At 35.8% G+C, this 16,420-nt stretch overlaps 1 protein-coding gene across 3 annotated transcripts in view; it reads left to right on the top strand.

Moving 5' to 3' along the window:
* The window catches only part of CSMD3 (CUB and Sushi multiple domains 3), a 695,220-nt gene that overhangs the window by 338,747 nt on the left and 340,053 nt on the right, over nt 1-16,420 (top strand). For 2 of the 3 annotated variants that reach the window (XM_034422197.2, XM_034422199.2), the window contains one exon: nt 12,498-12,575. The exons of the other annotated variant lie outside the window; for it this stretch is intronic. In XM_034422197.2, coding sequence (XP_034278088.1) covers nt 12,498-12,575 — 78 coding nt within the window. The remainder of the gene's footprint in view (nt 1-12,497; nt 12,576-16,420) is intronic. 3 annotated transcript variants of the gene reach the window in all.

Genomic DNA, 16,420 nt, shown 5'->3' with positions numbered 1-16,420 from the left:
TACTTCAAAAAAGGATATTTTGCTAACTGCCAACTTCAGAATGCTGCTTTTGCTAACTAAAACGGGCTGTTAGATTGTTAATGCTGATCTTAATGGAAGACTTCATATTTACATTTAACTATAAAAATTGATAACATGGTCACTTTGAGGATCTCACGTATCATGTTCTAATCTCTAAAGCCCACAATGATAACAAATAGATGTATATAAAGGTGTATATGTCAGGGTTCCAAGTAACACCCAAATGAAAGAAGACTCCGTGGCTAGAAATTCCTCAAAGTTCCATTTTAGTAGAGATGTCATTGGCACATCTGGGAAAACCAGAATCTGAAAGCTTCCAGGTTTTCCCCACCCAAAAGAAAGTCCAAGTCCCTTCCCCCTGCACCCACATGTCCATCACATGGTCCAATCAATGCACCATTCCAACTGGAGATGCCTCCTAGTCACGCCACTCTAGGTGCAGGACCGAATGTCCTTGACTCTCAGAGAAAGGAATGTTATTATGGCTAAATATCTCCACCACTCTATGATCTGTCCCCGTACCCACACACACACCAACACAGCCAGTCGAGGGTTAAGGAAACACTTTGGAACGCACCCAGGTCTTATCTCCGACTTGGCAGCGATAGACACACCGTCTGCCAAGTGACTTTATTTTCAAAGTAAAACAGAAAGATAAATACTCAAGAGTCCAAATGTCCGACACTTTAAATCTTTCTTTCAGCAGTTCCGGACGAGGCTTTAGTGACTATCCAAGGTTTGCTTTGTTCATCACAAAGATTCTTGACCACCACCCTCTATTATATAGTCTCTGGGGTGTGGTCCAGTGACTCAGTTCTAATCCCTAGCACGCCTCCTAAGCTGCTGCAAACGTTTATCACGCCTTCGGAGGCGTGCGTCCAGGAATGATGTTTCCTCATCACTCTGATCCAAATCAGCTGTCTCCTCTCCCTCGGCCGGCACTTGAGACAATGCCAGAGGGGAGGGGCCTGGAGAGGGAGGCCTGGCTGACTCCTCTTCCTCATGCTCGGAGCTTTCTTCCTCCAATGGGACAGGCTCAGAGGGCGGGGCCACAACACTCTATCCTATCCCCACTCCCAGTTTCCCACAGCACTAAGTGTGGCAGCCCTGAAGATCCAAAGAAAAAGATGGCCTCCAGGGCTGACAGTAGGCATGTGCAGACAAACCTAGATTCAGTTAAGAGATCCACATCGTCGAAGTAACATGCTGAAGTAAAGAGGTGTTTTGATGCAACTTGATGAAACAACTTGGATGGCTTTGAAATATTTCAGTCCCAATTGCAGGAAAAAAGTTTCATTAAACTTTCCCAGTGTTGGCTATTAAAACCTCTAAACCAGGGATGTTAAACTCACGATGACATGTTGTTGTCACATGATGTATCACAACTTTTTTTTGCCTTCGCTAAACTGGGGTGGGGATGGCCAGCGCATGATGCATCTGGCCCACAGGCCGCAAGTTTGACACTCCTGCTCTAAACTGTGTAGGTTCATGATTTCCCACCGCATACTGACATCCAACATGAAAGATTATTAGCAAATGCCAAGAGTAACTGTCATTGGTTTTTTTAAAATATATTTCTATCCTACCTGTATTAGTTTTATAAATAACTCAAGCTAATGAGCATATCTAATGCTATGTCTTCCTCCTATTTTCTCCACAATCACAGCCTTGAGAGATCCATTGAGCTGAGAGTTGAGCTTGGGTTGACTGACCCAAGATCACCAAGCCAGCCTTTATGCCTAAGGCGAAGGAAGAACTTAATGCAGGCTTAAGGCAGTACTAGATTTCACAGTCTGCTGGTTTCTAGGCTAACACCTTGACCATGTGGATTCTGGAGAATTCCAGTATTTCCTGAAGAAGTCCGGCTGGAACATCCTTAAATCAGTGCTGCTGGAGAAGGCTTCCACTCAACCTTTTCTTGCTGAAAGAAATTCCTGTAGTGCAGGGCTGTCAAACTCCTGGCCACGCCCACACCCAGTTTAGCAAAGGGGAGAGAAAGTCCCGATATGTCACATGACGCTGCTATGACGACATGAGTTTGATACCCGTGCTCTAGTGCTCTGCCATAATCTGGGCATGAAGGAAAAGACTGAGATGTGCTCCAAATCAGAGATATTATTTATTAGAAAGGGACTAGCCTTGAGAGACATATTACCTGGACTTTTTTCAAAGGGGAACAAGCCCTCAAAAGTTCACAATAACAATTTAGCATTTTGATTGAAATATATTTTACAGGTATGACGTTTGGCATACATTTGGTGGAAAAATATGGGTGCCGGAAACCATAAAAAGCAGACACTTTGGGCTTTTAAATGTAAAACCAAATCAAAACTCTTGAACAGAAAAGCTTGTTGCAAATTATTGGATGGTGTTGTTTTTCTTTTTTCCTGGAATCATATTCCAGTTTTATGGATAGGTTTACTGATGGTAGTAAATATAGTTAATTCTCACAGGTAGACAAAACTAGTCACACTGCTCCCATAACGTTTCTTACTATCATGTAAGAATCCTTGTATTTCATTGGTATAACATTCTTCCCATACTGTTTTGTCCAGAGGTGATGCAAAAATGAGTCCTCATACCATATCATTTTAATGAGTTGCTGTTTAATATGAAGTTTAGTCATTAGACTGACAAAATCAGCATTGTAGCATAACAATGCACACGCTTCCCCTTTTGTCCGTGTTTGATGACATTGCACTCACATAACAAAAATGACAGTCTTCTTCTGCAACACCACAATATGACTTTAAACATTTTGATAAAAGCTGTAAAGTCCTATGGATGCCCATAGCTATCCATTCTTGAACTGTGGAATCTTGCTACTTGGTAATCTATTTTCTCACAATGCCTGCACAATATATATTGAATGAGCAGGATGAAAAAGAATACATTAGAGGAGGACCAAGGATACAGTACATGTATTCTTGAATACATGTCTGCTTAAAACTGACCATTTCTCTCCAAAACCACATGCCTTTTCACAGCAGGATCAATAGGGGACAAAAAACAATTGTCACTACATTTTTCCCAGGTTGTTTTTCATTTCTATTTAATATGCTACATTTTGAAAGCAGTTGTTTTTTGAATTAACTTCCTTTGATTTTGGCAGGAAAGACAAGAAACAGTTTAAATGTTTTCCACTGTTTGGACTGAAAAATACTTAACCTTGAGAGACAATATCCTCTATAGCCTTAGGCAAAAAAATATTAGTATGTAGTTTGTAAACTTAGTTGTCCAAAGATGGTTGCTATGTAGCATAATGTATCATTTCTCTGCTGGTGCTCTCTGATGTTGGTTGGGTGAGATAACTTCACACAGAAGCAATAAATAGAATCACCCGTGCACAGTTTTACTACCAATGTGCAGTGTATCTGAGCTGTCAGCCTGATATTATGTTATATTTAATGTAATGTATAATGTATAATGTATATTTAACACCGAGACCCTCCGTGGTGCAGTGGTTAGAGTGCAGTACTGCAGGCTACTTCTGCTGACTGCTGGCTGCCTGCAATTTGGCAGTTCAAATCCCACCAGACTCAGCCTTCCATCCTTCTGAGGTTGGCAAAATGAGGACCCAGATTGTTGGGGGCAATAGGCTGACTCAATAAACCACTTAGAGAGAGGTGTAAAGTACTGTAAAGTGGTATATAAGTCTAAAGCGCTCCATGGCTTAGGACCTGGTTATCTACGGGACCGCCTGCTACCACCAATAGCCTCCCACCGGCCAGTACGCTCCCATAGAGAGGGGCTCCTCCGGGTGCCGTCGGCCAAACAATGTCGACTGGCAGTCCCTAGGGGGAGAGCCTTCTCTGTGGGGGCACCTACGATCTGGAATGAGCTCCCCCCGGAAATACGGAGGATCCCGGATCTGTGCACCTTCCGTCACGTGCTTAAGACTTTTTTATTTCATCAAGCTGGCCTGGCTTAAATCTTCTCCCCTTTTTAAATGAAAATTTTAATTTGTTTTAAATTATGGGTTATTTTAAATTTGTTCAGCCAAATTATTTAATTCATTTTTATTCTATTTTAAATTTTTGTATTTATGTGTTTTACTCTGTGGCTGTTCACCGCCCTGAGTCCTTCGGGAGTAGGGTGGTATAGAAATTTAATTAATTAATTAATTAATTAATTAATTAAATAAATAAATAAATAAATAAATAAATAAATGCTATTGCTATATTTCCATAATAATGTCTTTATAATGCTATAAACTGGTGCTACAAATACTATTTCTGGTAAAGACCTTAAAAAAGTTTAAACCATATGATACAAATATTTAGCATCTCAGTTAAATAACAATAGTCTATGTTGCTACAAGGAAAACAATAAGTTCTCTATCAATAAGGAATGCTAATCTAGCTTCATCAGCAAATAAGGTTTTAGAAAGGTATTAAATTCTACAATAGTGGAAAAGAGCATGGTTGACGTAATAGGATAATGAAAAGACTCACACTAGATTCCTGGAGTTTGTTTCTTTGTATCCATAAAGGAAAAAATGGCTCCACCAAAAATACATTTCAGTCTCATGCATAGGAGCTTAAATTCAAAGTACAGATCACTCCCCGACATCATGAAAACAAGTCACAATTTATGCTTGATCCCCCACAACTCAAGAAAGCAGATAGAAGAACAAATTGAATCAAATTAACTTCAAGGTCAAGAGTATGAAATGAAAATGGATTGGGGAGAGATTTTCACACAAAACACTACTTGAAGTCCATAGTTCAAATATTGTTAAGTAAAGCATCAACTCATTGTTCAGAGAAGGAAAGCACTACAAAACAGAAAAGTATCTATTGTTCCTGATAAATACAGCGGCATAAATTGATTTCCGAATCTATATTTCCTTAATAGATCTACTACTAAGTTATTATAATGTGAGACAAGTGGCATTAACAGACATAATCATAAAGGACAAAATCAAGCCCAACATAATGAAAGAACTGTTTTACTTATAAAGACACAAAATTCTGTTAAGTAAACCAAATCCACTCCCAAATTCATTTAGGTACATGGTACAGAGGTGACATTGACTGCATTTATTTATTTATTTGTTTTTTTGTTTGTCAACAAGTACAAGGAAACAAGTTACAGTATAGACATAGACGTGGACACATGAAAAAAATTTGACACAAATAAAAGGATATAAATAAGCAAAATATAGCCATAAACACATAAAATGAGTACATATAAATGGGAATAGTAGGACAGGGATGGTAGGCACGCTGGTGCACTTATGCATGCCTCGTCAGGGACCTCTTAAGAAACGTGAAAGTTCCACGGTAGACAGTTTAAGGTCAAAGGTATGGGGGTTAGAGAGACTAACAACAGGATCAGGTAGAGTGTTTCAGACATTTACTACTCTATTGCAGAAGTCATATTTTCTACAATCAAGATTAGAGTGAATTACATTGAGTTTGACTCTATTGATAGCTCTGGTGTTATTACAGTTGAAGTTAACTTGGTGGTGACCTCTGGCAGAGACAAGATGGAGGTGATGCAACTGTCCTCTGTCTTCTTGATTTGTCAGTAGCTTTTGAAACCTTCAGCTATGATATTCTATGGGATTGTATATAGGGATTGGGAGTGGAAGACATGGTGTTGTGGTCTTTCTCTCCTTTCTCCGTGCCAATGGTTGGATCTTCATCATTCTTCCAGTGCCATGTATTTTCCATCTTTAGCTCTGAATTGGGAGCTCAGAATTAGGAGCTGAATTTGGTGGCAAATGCTTAAAATGTTGTATGGCAGGCTAACTCCCTGCTCACTGCCAGGAATTTGATTCTCACTGGCTCAAATTTGACTCAGCCTGCCATCCTTCTGCAGTTGGTTCAAATGAGAACCCAGACTATTGGGGAAATATGCTGATTTTGTAAACCACTTAGAGAGGGCTGTAATCAAGGGTGAGTTCTACTTATCTTTACTACTGGTTCGCATCGCACCCACGCTTCTGCGCATGCGCAGATCACCTATGATGACATCCAGATCAGTGGGCGGAACCTCCCGCCAGTTTTACTACCGGTTCTTGTGAACCGAGGGCAACCCACCACTGACTGTAAGGTACTTTGAAGCAGTATATAAATCTAAGTGTTGCTATTGCTGTTGCTATTAGTTTATTGCCCCAGTCAGAATTAGGGTACTATTTAGGCAACTTTCAAGATTTATAGCTCCTGCTCAAAGAGTTAGTAGCAGCTGTGACTAGAAGGACCTTTACCCAAATTCATCTACGCCAACTTTGTCTTGTCCTGGAACAGGAGTCCCTTATCACAGTCAATCATGCTTTAATCACCTTGCAGATGGACTATTGCAAAACTCAAAATATGGATTTCTTAAAATTATTCAGCTGGTGTAGAAAGTGATGGAAAAGTGTGCTTTTGGTACATGTTACACCTCTGCTGTGCCATTTGTACTAATTGCCAGGAAGTTTTGAGTACAATTCAAGACAGTGTTTTCCATTTATGAAGCCTTCATAGCCGAAAGCCTAGTAATTTGAAGACCATTTCTCTCTTCCATTATTACTGCATGACCTTAGAAGGAATGTGTTCCACGTCCTAGCCTTCCCATCAATATCACCTGATGAAGTTGTTGTATTATTAATACAAATTAAGACAACTGGGACATTTTTTTTACTACTTTTTTATTGGTTTTGTTCATTTTCTCCTTTTCATCATATGACTGGGGAAGGAGGGGATGGAGTTGGTTTCTTACATTCAATTTTTGACTTTAGCTGTAATATAACAATTATAATATCAATACAAATGAAGAAACAGAAGACGTTTCCCCCCCTTAATGTCGAAATTCTAGAAAATAATAGATTTGTGCCCACTTTATAGGTGCTTTAGTGTGTTCATTTTTGTTTGTTTGTTTCTGCTTTGAAAACAAATATTATCCTATAGTGTAAGTATCATTTTATTCTGCCATTTCCACTCCACGTACCAATTCACTACTGATAAATGAAATATTTTATTTAGGTTGTGTAATATAATTTGATATCACCACATTGGAGATATGCCATTTGTATATTAAGAGAAGAAATATTTGTGATCAGGACTTGAAAGACAATCTAACCAATTGTTAGGAAAGTCACTATGATTTTAATATAGGAGATATTGTATGTTGCCAGATTCAATATACTGGAATTGGCATGAAATCTTGCAGGGGTTTACATCTATATAAGAGTGTCTATAATCACAATCTAAGTCAGATACTTAAAGATTTATTTGATAGTATGGGGAGCTGTTCAACTTCTATTACAAAAGTTTTTAGCTAAAAGATTTTTTTTTTTAAAAAAGTTGGTTTGTTGTTGTAAGACACTGTTATCATTTTCTCTATTTCAGATAATTGATTATCTAACTTGTAATATGCAGGTATGAGAAGGAGAAATGAGCAGAGTGGGCAGATGGAATAAATCCCACAAATAAATTTAATAAATCTCCAAAATAGCCAATGATCATTTAACAGCCAAGAAAATGTTGATTGAATGAGAGTGGTGAATACTAAGCACTATGTAAGAAAATAAAAAAAGGGGGGGGAACAGAATAAGAATTGCTGAAAATATGCAGAGAAATCACACTTAGCATTTTTATCCACATATCAAGTCCTTTCCAAAGGATTGGCAGATGTTGTTTTTTTAATAATATTAAAAGTATCATTACAGGATGTAAGCTGTTCCAAGTAAAGCTGCCTTTTGCAATTGACTGATGGCAATTTAATCAACATTGATGGTGGTCACGCAGTGCTCTAGTTGTTTTAGGACTGCATCCAAGATGTCTATTACTTTTGGTTCTATTACATTTTCTTTTGCTATAGTTATTCTACTTCTATTATGATTATTTACTTTATTCATTAAACATGAAACTCAGTCAGCTGAACATTCAAAAATGCATCACAAATATAATTGACTGGTGCTAATGGTTGATATGGGTTGCTACCAGCGTCCATTATTAATTAATTATTTATTATTATTTACTTTATTCATTAAACATGAAACTCAGCCAACTGAACATTCAAAAATGCATCACAAATACCATTGACAGGTATTTATTATTATTTATTGGCTATTATTATTATTATTATTATTATTATTATTATTATTATTATTTTATGATTGGTCACACAACCAGCCAGATTTTAGATTGGATTTGGCATTTTTATCCATTTATTGAGTCTGTCCCAATAAGGGATAACTTGGGATAACCTGACCTGGGATAAGCAGATGTTGTTGTATGGTGTTTATTATTATTATTACTATTATGCATAGGTAATCTACTGTTAGATTCACAGTCTAAGACTGGTGGAATCTTAATAATTCAAGTACTAACAAAGGACCTAAGTATTATTAAGATAAAGAAAAAGGAAAAGATTCCCCACCTCCAGTCAATTCCAAGTCTAGTGGGCAGTTCTCATCTCCATTTCTTAGCCAAGGGACCAATGTTGTCCAAAGATCCTTTCCATAGTCATCGGGCCAGCATGACTATATGCCAAGGCCAGGGTGGGTTCCAAATTCTGTTGCTACTGGTTTGCTTGTGTGTGCGTGCAGCACTTCTGTGCATGTGCAGAAGGTCTGGATGGGTGGGTTCCAAATCCCATTGCTACTGGTTTGCTTGTGTGCACGTGCAGCGCTTCTGTGGTCCGGCGAGTGGGTGGAGCCTCCCACCACCACTGCTACCAGTTTGCCCAATCAGTTTGCCCACCACTGGCCAAGGCACACAGAACACTGTTAACTTCCTACTAAATTGCATTTGAGTAGATAAATAGGTACCACTTCGTGGTATGCATGCTTTCAAACTGCTAGGTGGCCAGGAGCTGGGATAAATAACAGGCGCTCATCCAGTCAAGGGGCACCAGGATCTCGAAACTAGGCTGCCAGTTTTTCAGCTTACAAACTCATTGTTTGCAATGCTGAGCCATTGCTTCTCCTATTATTAAGATAGCGTCTAAGAATATAGGCAGTTCCAAGCATTTTTTTTTTTTGTAAAATTAGAATGCTCAAATCTGATAAATTCAAATCTAGATAAATTCCAGATTTCAAGGTAGTCCTTTAGATATTGTTCCAATGACTCCAATCAAGATTGGTGTAACATTTTTTAAAATATAAATATTTAATTTTGACCTGCAAGTCCTTATATTTCATGTTTTTCCCATTGTTTTTTCTCAATCCTAAATCACTCTGAAGAGCAACTAGATTTACTTCTTTTAAATCACTGTTTTATCAGGCATGTTATGAACAAGATGCCCGTCTGTTTACATCTTAAAGTTCATAAGATCTTAACCCACTCATTTTCTAACATCTACTCAATTTGATGGTTCCAGTAGTTTTTACTACATTCAAATTCAAACTGCTGGCAAAGTTTCAAATTAATAATTTTGGCAACTCAGTTGTGACTGCTTGTAGTCAGTTTGTGAAATTTTGCTACAGCCAATGATCAATTGTTTCATCCTTTTTATTAGAAAGATGACATCTGCTGTTGTTAGTTACAGTAAGATTTTTGCCTTCATGTAATTAGCTGTCAAAGTTTGTTCTTGAGCCATTAAAAATAAAGACTTCAGTTTCTTTAATCCTGATCTTAACCAACTCCATGTGGGTTTTTAATCAGTTTTTTTTTTAATCCGTCAAGTATTAACCATGCAGCAGCTTGTTCTTCTAATTAACAAATTTGTTTTCTATTATTTCTTTTCTGTATTCAGCCTTCATCTTTGTTGTTTTCAAGAGCTTTCCTTGATTGACATCCTTAGCAAGAGTTCTTGGTTCTTCTTAATATGATCATTAAGGCCATGCTTTTCTTCCTGCTTTACCTGTAGAAGTCCTCTATCCCTTTCAGCACTTGGCAAATACAGCCAAACAAAATCACTTTTTGGGTTGTTATTATTATTATTATTACCTAGGAATCCTAGATGCTTGAGCGATCAAGGATCATGATTTGGGTAGTTGATGGAAAAGAAAAATGGGAAGATACAAAATGGTTTTCTGAAATCAAATACCCTGAAAAACTGTCTCTTGTTTCCAACTTCCATCTCTCTCTTTTATTCACATTCAAATATTTGTCTTTTACTTCATGAATTCTGATTCATGAAGTAAATGAATTCTCCCTTTTAGTTTATGTTCACTATTGCATCTCAGGTAGTACTCTAAAATATAATGATAACAACAATAAAAAAAGAACACAGAATTTCATTATTTGGCCAAAATGCAGCATAAATATGTACAGCAAATGATCTGTAAGCAGGTAGCTAAATAATATATATTTTATAATCATTTAAATAATGGAATGAAGAACCATGTTTCCAACATGATTATTACATAATATAATACATATAATGTGAATACCCAGAAATCCATCTTAAGACACTTCCTTTATTGGCAAACTAACATGGGAAATAATTATGGAAAATTCAAGATGGTTAGGTATTTTTACCAGAAAAGATGCTATAAAAAGGAGGTTTAGTGGTAAAAAAAATGGTGAGAAACTATGATAGAGTTGTATATTTTGCTTGGTCAGAGTTTAGATGAAATCTGGAAGTGATACAGCCATAAAATTACTCAGTATCTTGGACTGCAATATTTAGGCTATATCTAGGATTTGTTCTAGGACAGTTGGACAAATAAGCAAGCAGTTATGATTTTCTCCTTTTTTGAAGAATATAGAATTGATATATCTGTAAAATATTTTTATATCAAAATGAAACACAGCACTTTGAGAGATGGAAACAAACTAATAAATTTAGAAATACTTCGTGAGGATGTGCTAGCTACAGTTCAAGATGGGCAGTAAACATTCTTTCTGAAGCATTCATTGGGGGAAATGTCAGATTTCTGGATCTGTATATGGTTAGTCTGTATATCAGTAGCTCTCTAGAAATGAGATCATGGTAACTATGTAATAGAACAATAATGCAGGAGAACAATAACAGGAACTGTTGCTACACACAGAAAACTATGGTTCATAGATTAGAAATCATTTTATCTGATTAGTTATAAACATCAAATATTGTAACCATGCCCTCAGATGGTTTTTCATTCTAAGTTCAATTTTCCACATTTGGCTAATTTGCATCTATGATTAAGTTATAATCCCGTAGTTTATCAAATAATATTATTTAATGTTATCATCATCTTTTTCACTTGATTAAAATCTCAGTATAATTATCCTGGTGATTGAATTCCTTGCTACTGTATATAGTGGCTGATTGTGTATTGATAGATTGGTAGAAGGCTATCTATTCATCACAAATGTGGGCACTGTTTTAATGCTGTAATTTTCTTTTCCTAGACACATTAAAATTACTTTAAAAATTATAATCAAATGAAATTGAAAAAAAAAAACAAGTCTATATAATACTTTCTTATTGAGTATGATTCTTTTCCTGAACTGTTGTTGGAAAATAATTTGATGATAATTCAAGGTCTTCGCATATATCCTCATGGGTAGAATTTTTAGTCCATGTGAAATTGTGCTACAGGACAGGTAAAGTGTTAACTTTGTGTTTTAAAATGCCATAATGGATATAAAATGTCACAGTAAAGTTCTTGGAAAAATAAGATAAAATATTGCTCCTCGTTAATAAGGGAAATAAACACACATTAAATAAGAAAAGGATTGGCAAGTCTATTGTGCCCTATAATTAAATTCAATTTTCCAAGTTCCATAACTATACAGTGGAATTGTACAAATCCAGTTATGGCATATGGGAAATATTTAAGCTAATTTTAATATTTTGCATAAAAGGCACAATATACATTCATTTCAAGAAAAAGTATTTTTTCCCATATATATATATACTCCTTACATAAGCCTGATGATGGCAGATGAGATTCTGTCGAAACGTCGCTTCTACCCTTTTAGGGATATATCCACAATTACACGGGAAGAAACCCGAAATATTAACTATACACACATATATACCCGTGAAAACTTACACACACACACACACACACACACACACACACACACACACACACACACACACATATATATATATATATATATATATATATATATATATATATATTTCTCTTTAGCCAGGTTCTACCTACATAAACCAATATATTATGCAGCCCTAGTTCAGTGAAATCACAATTCACTAGTTTCTGGGCTTTTTTTTCTTCTGGCAGCCAGCAGACCCTTTGCTGGCTGCATAATATCTTGGTTTACGTAGGTAGAACCTGGCTAAAGAGAAATACACATAAAACCTATGAAAAAGAATATATATATATATATATATATATATATATATATATATATATATATATATATATATATCAATCACACACATATGCCTTTATAGTTATGGACATTATAAATATTTGCCTTTTGTGTAACAATATATATTCTTTTCAAGTCTTTTGGGTCCATGATGCTGTTGGAAAGAAATTACTTTTAATTTGTACTTCCATGATCAAAAAGAATTGTCAATTGAAATGAAGTCTTTTTAGATTGCTTTATCTGATATGTGTTTTTGTTTGTTTTCTTAACTAGTGAAAAAGGCCATAGATTTTAAATCTAGAGGATTTAAATTGTTTCCAGGGAAAGACAACAGCAACAAGTTTTCTATCTGTGAGTGTACTTCTTTTTGTTACTTTTTTAGTGCAAGAGTGAAGTTTGTGCTGTGTTGTTTGTGTGTTGTACTGTTTCACATATATCTTAGCATTTACGTGTATGAAATCTTTATGCTCCAGTTTGCATGATGAATATGCAAAGTGTAGATGTGCTGTCAAGAGTGACTCTGTATAACGTTGGCATCACCAGAATATGTTTCTTTCGCTGTTAATGTTCCAATTTAAGTTAAGAATTATAATAAATTTAAATATATATAGGAGCCGTGCTGTTGCAGTGGTTAGAATGCAGGCTAACTCACTATTCATGCCAGGAGTTTGATCCTGACCAGCTCAAGGTTGACTCAGCCTTCCAACCTTCTGAGGTTGGTAAAATGAGGACCCAGATTGTTGGGGGCAATATGCTGACTCTGTAAACTGCTTAGAGAGGGCTGTAAAGCCCTATGAAGCGGTATATAAGTCTAAGTGCTATTGCTATTTTCCACTTCTCCTTTTGCTGGAAGTTACATTAACGTAAGTAACTTTGCATTATTTTTATGTCTTCATAAAAAGAATTGAAAGAAACATATTTTTCAATTAATATATAGGATGACAACCTTTCAAATTTGATTGAACATCAATGCATAAAAGGAAATAACATCTTTATTATATATATAATAAACAAATTTATTCTGCAGTGGTAGAGAGTTTGCTTTGTACTATTTTTCATCTGAGAAATATTTAGCAATGCACAAAGGATTGAAATGTCAAGCTTTATTAATCTTTTTTATGGGTTAGCAGAAAGTAATAGAAAAAATGATTTTCAACTGGATGTCATATGATCTCTTGCCCCCACCCAAGGCTGCCAATAGGTGCCATTGTCTAATCTGAAGAATAAATGATGAACAATTAGAAATAATAAAATACATCACCAAGCCCATGTTGAAGCATGCTCTGCTTAGTTTAGACATTTTCTCTCCAGGTTTTTCAGTCTATGTAAAGATTAAACTCTAACTTTTTGAAAATCCAGTCCAATATTTTCTTAGCTTCCCTTTGGTTGATGTAATGATTATGTAATATACAATGACATGAAATGTTGGTATTAGAAGGTTAACAAGACTGAAGGCCCTGTTCAGGACCCTCAGTTATTCCCTATTTAAAGAAGATAAGGGAAAAGGATACCTAAAATAAATGGATAGTGTCAGCTATTTTGCAGTTGGGGTAGAAAAACTGAACCAAGAGAATAAGTCTTCTTGGAACCTGAAGGAAATTGAGGTAAATTGTACAATCATGTTGTATAATTTACACAAAAACTAGTTTATGGAGAATGGAAGACATGTGCTACCAGATAAGGACTTCAGACAACTAGGTCACATCAAAAAAATGTGTTTTCTCTACTTATGTGTTGCTACCTGGTTGTCCTTCAGATTTCTGCAACTCAGATTTAGAATACTGATACAGGAGAATATTTATAGCTCAGGGTTGAAATGAGGGGTCCTTGGTGCTCTCTGAGCTTTGTTGTTTTCCTGAAGATGTTTCATTGCCCAAACTAGGTAACATCTTCTCTGCTAGTCCTATTGTTTAACAGATGATTTCAATATAGTATGTTTTCCAGGCACTTTATAATTACTACTTTAGTAGCAGGACTTCATTTTCTGCAAAGGACAGCTGTGGCAATCTCAGAAAAAGACATGACGTTTTACAAAATCACAAATAGGTGCTAAATTGTGTGCTGATACCTTTTCTAAAACATTTCTGAAGTGCTACCCATCTCTGTTAGGATAAAACTTGGCTCCAGGTTTAATTTGATATTAGGTGTGACTTAGATTCCTACACTTCTGTAATTGGGGTTGCAGTTGAATTGACCTGCATCAGATTCTACATAGGGAGGAGGTTGACATCTTCACTCGTTGTAAGATTTTATTTACATGAGGGAAAAGTAGCTTTGGAAAAACACATAGGATGGTCAGTAGTCAAATGATGATTTATAATCATTGAGAAAGGGGTCAAATGATGTTAAACCTCTAGGAGATTTTTCCTCCCATTTCCGCTCTTCAAAAGGAAAGAAACATCTAGAAACATTCTGAATATCCCCTTTTCAATGATGGTACAACACCAAATAATTTTATGACCAATTCTGACCTCAGAGTTTTATGATCTTGGGCAAATGCAAATAAAATCAAAATAAGTCATTAAAAAATCAAATGACATCCTTCAGACATTTAGAAGGTACAAAGGTTGAGCTGACTTCTCAAACATTGCTCATCCTGATCCACATGTCCCACCGTCTATTTGTACCTCTCCTGAATTACCCTAAAATTCCTGTATCTATCAGCCTTCATCCTAAAATTATCGTAGATAGTGCCATCCGTGCCTGAAGTGTCTTGAGTCAATTTAAGTTAGTATAGCCATTGTGACATTTAATTTCAATAATATTGAACAAAGAGCTTCTTCAGAGCAATTTATTGTATTATAAATCAATATCTTCTTCTTGTGCCATATCTGTCATTGGATGTTGGCGATCATTTTGGTGATCCTATTTTTATCAACAGCTGCATGAAAAAGTCCAAACCAGTCCCTTAGAAGCCATGATGTTCTTCTTCTGCCTGGACCTCATTTGCCTTTGTTTCTCTGGAGGGAAATTGTATTATATATTAAACAGATTATATGGCTGCCCAACACAGGTGACTCCAAGCAGCTTAAAATATTAATTAATTTATATATATATATATATATTAACATATTCTATTCTTTGATCTACTTAGAGACAACATACAAGTAAAATCTACATGCCTATATTTGCTAAGAGTATCTGAAATGGAAACAAACAATATTTTTAACTTAGCTTCTGCTGAGTATACAACATTAAGAAATGAATATCATTTATAAAGTATATGAAGTCAGAAAAGTTTTAAAAAAGCAGAGGTGTTGGTAAAACTGTATAATTATTGCAGTCATTTTTCAGGGTGGAACTACTTTTGAAGTACTTAAATACTCTCTATATGCATAAAATGTATTGCCCCTAAGAATGAATTTTGTTTTATCTGTGAATCTTAGGGGGTTATTTCCATACATAATGACTGTATTGGAATTCATATCCCATATTTAGGTTAATGAGAACTTTCTATCACAAGCTTCAAAGGAATATTTAATGGTTATTTAAAATATTATACATCCACAAGCCTATTCAGCTTCACAAAGTGGAAATAATCTTCCACTTGTTTTGTTTTATTACTGTGCAATACTTCCCACCCCCTAAACCTCAGCATTAGGATTGATACAATTCAAAATATTCTGCTCTAACTATAAAACAGATACATATTGCATCATGCAAATATCAATGTTAATTAAGATTCTTTAAGTGAGGGGCTTAGATTTTCAACTGCATGCATGAAAAGTTCTAATTCTGCCAATGAAGGGAGTATTTCTAACCTTTTTAATCATTATTATTTATTAAATTTATATGTTAGTCATGTCATTGCGTATTGACTCTGGATGGCTTACAACATCATAAGAAGGGTAATATAAAATATTAAAACATTAAAAATAATAAGAGCATTAAATGTTAACAAAAATTGAGTAAAATAGGAACCAGTTTATCAATGAGATGAAGGTGGGATCTTCTTCTTGCCTACTAACCACCTCCAGTAAAGGGTACTGCCATTGGGAGCCCAAGCTAATCAACAGAGCCAGGTTTCCACCTTCTGGAAGGCCAAGAGGGTGGGGACAAATCTCACCTTTGAAGGACATGATATTCCAGAAGATTCCACAGCAGAAAAGGCTCTTCTCCTGGATCCTGCTAACTGAAGTTACTTAGCCAATGGGGTCCACAGCATACCTTTTTTGCTGGAATGAGTGGATGAGCTA

The sequence above is a fragment of the Pantherophis guttatus genome, chromosome 3 (assembly GCF_059756535.1).
Source record: "Pantherophis guttatus breed Tessera chromosome 3, ASM5975653v1, whole genome shotgun sequence".
Classification (NCBI taxonomy): Eukaryota; Metazoa; Chordata; class Lepidosauria; order Squamata; family Colubridae; genus Pantherophis; species Pantherophis guttatus.
This window is presented reverse-complemented; position numbering and strand designations above follow the sequence as displayed.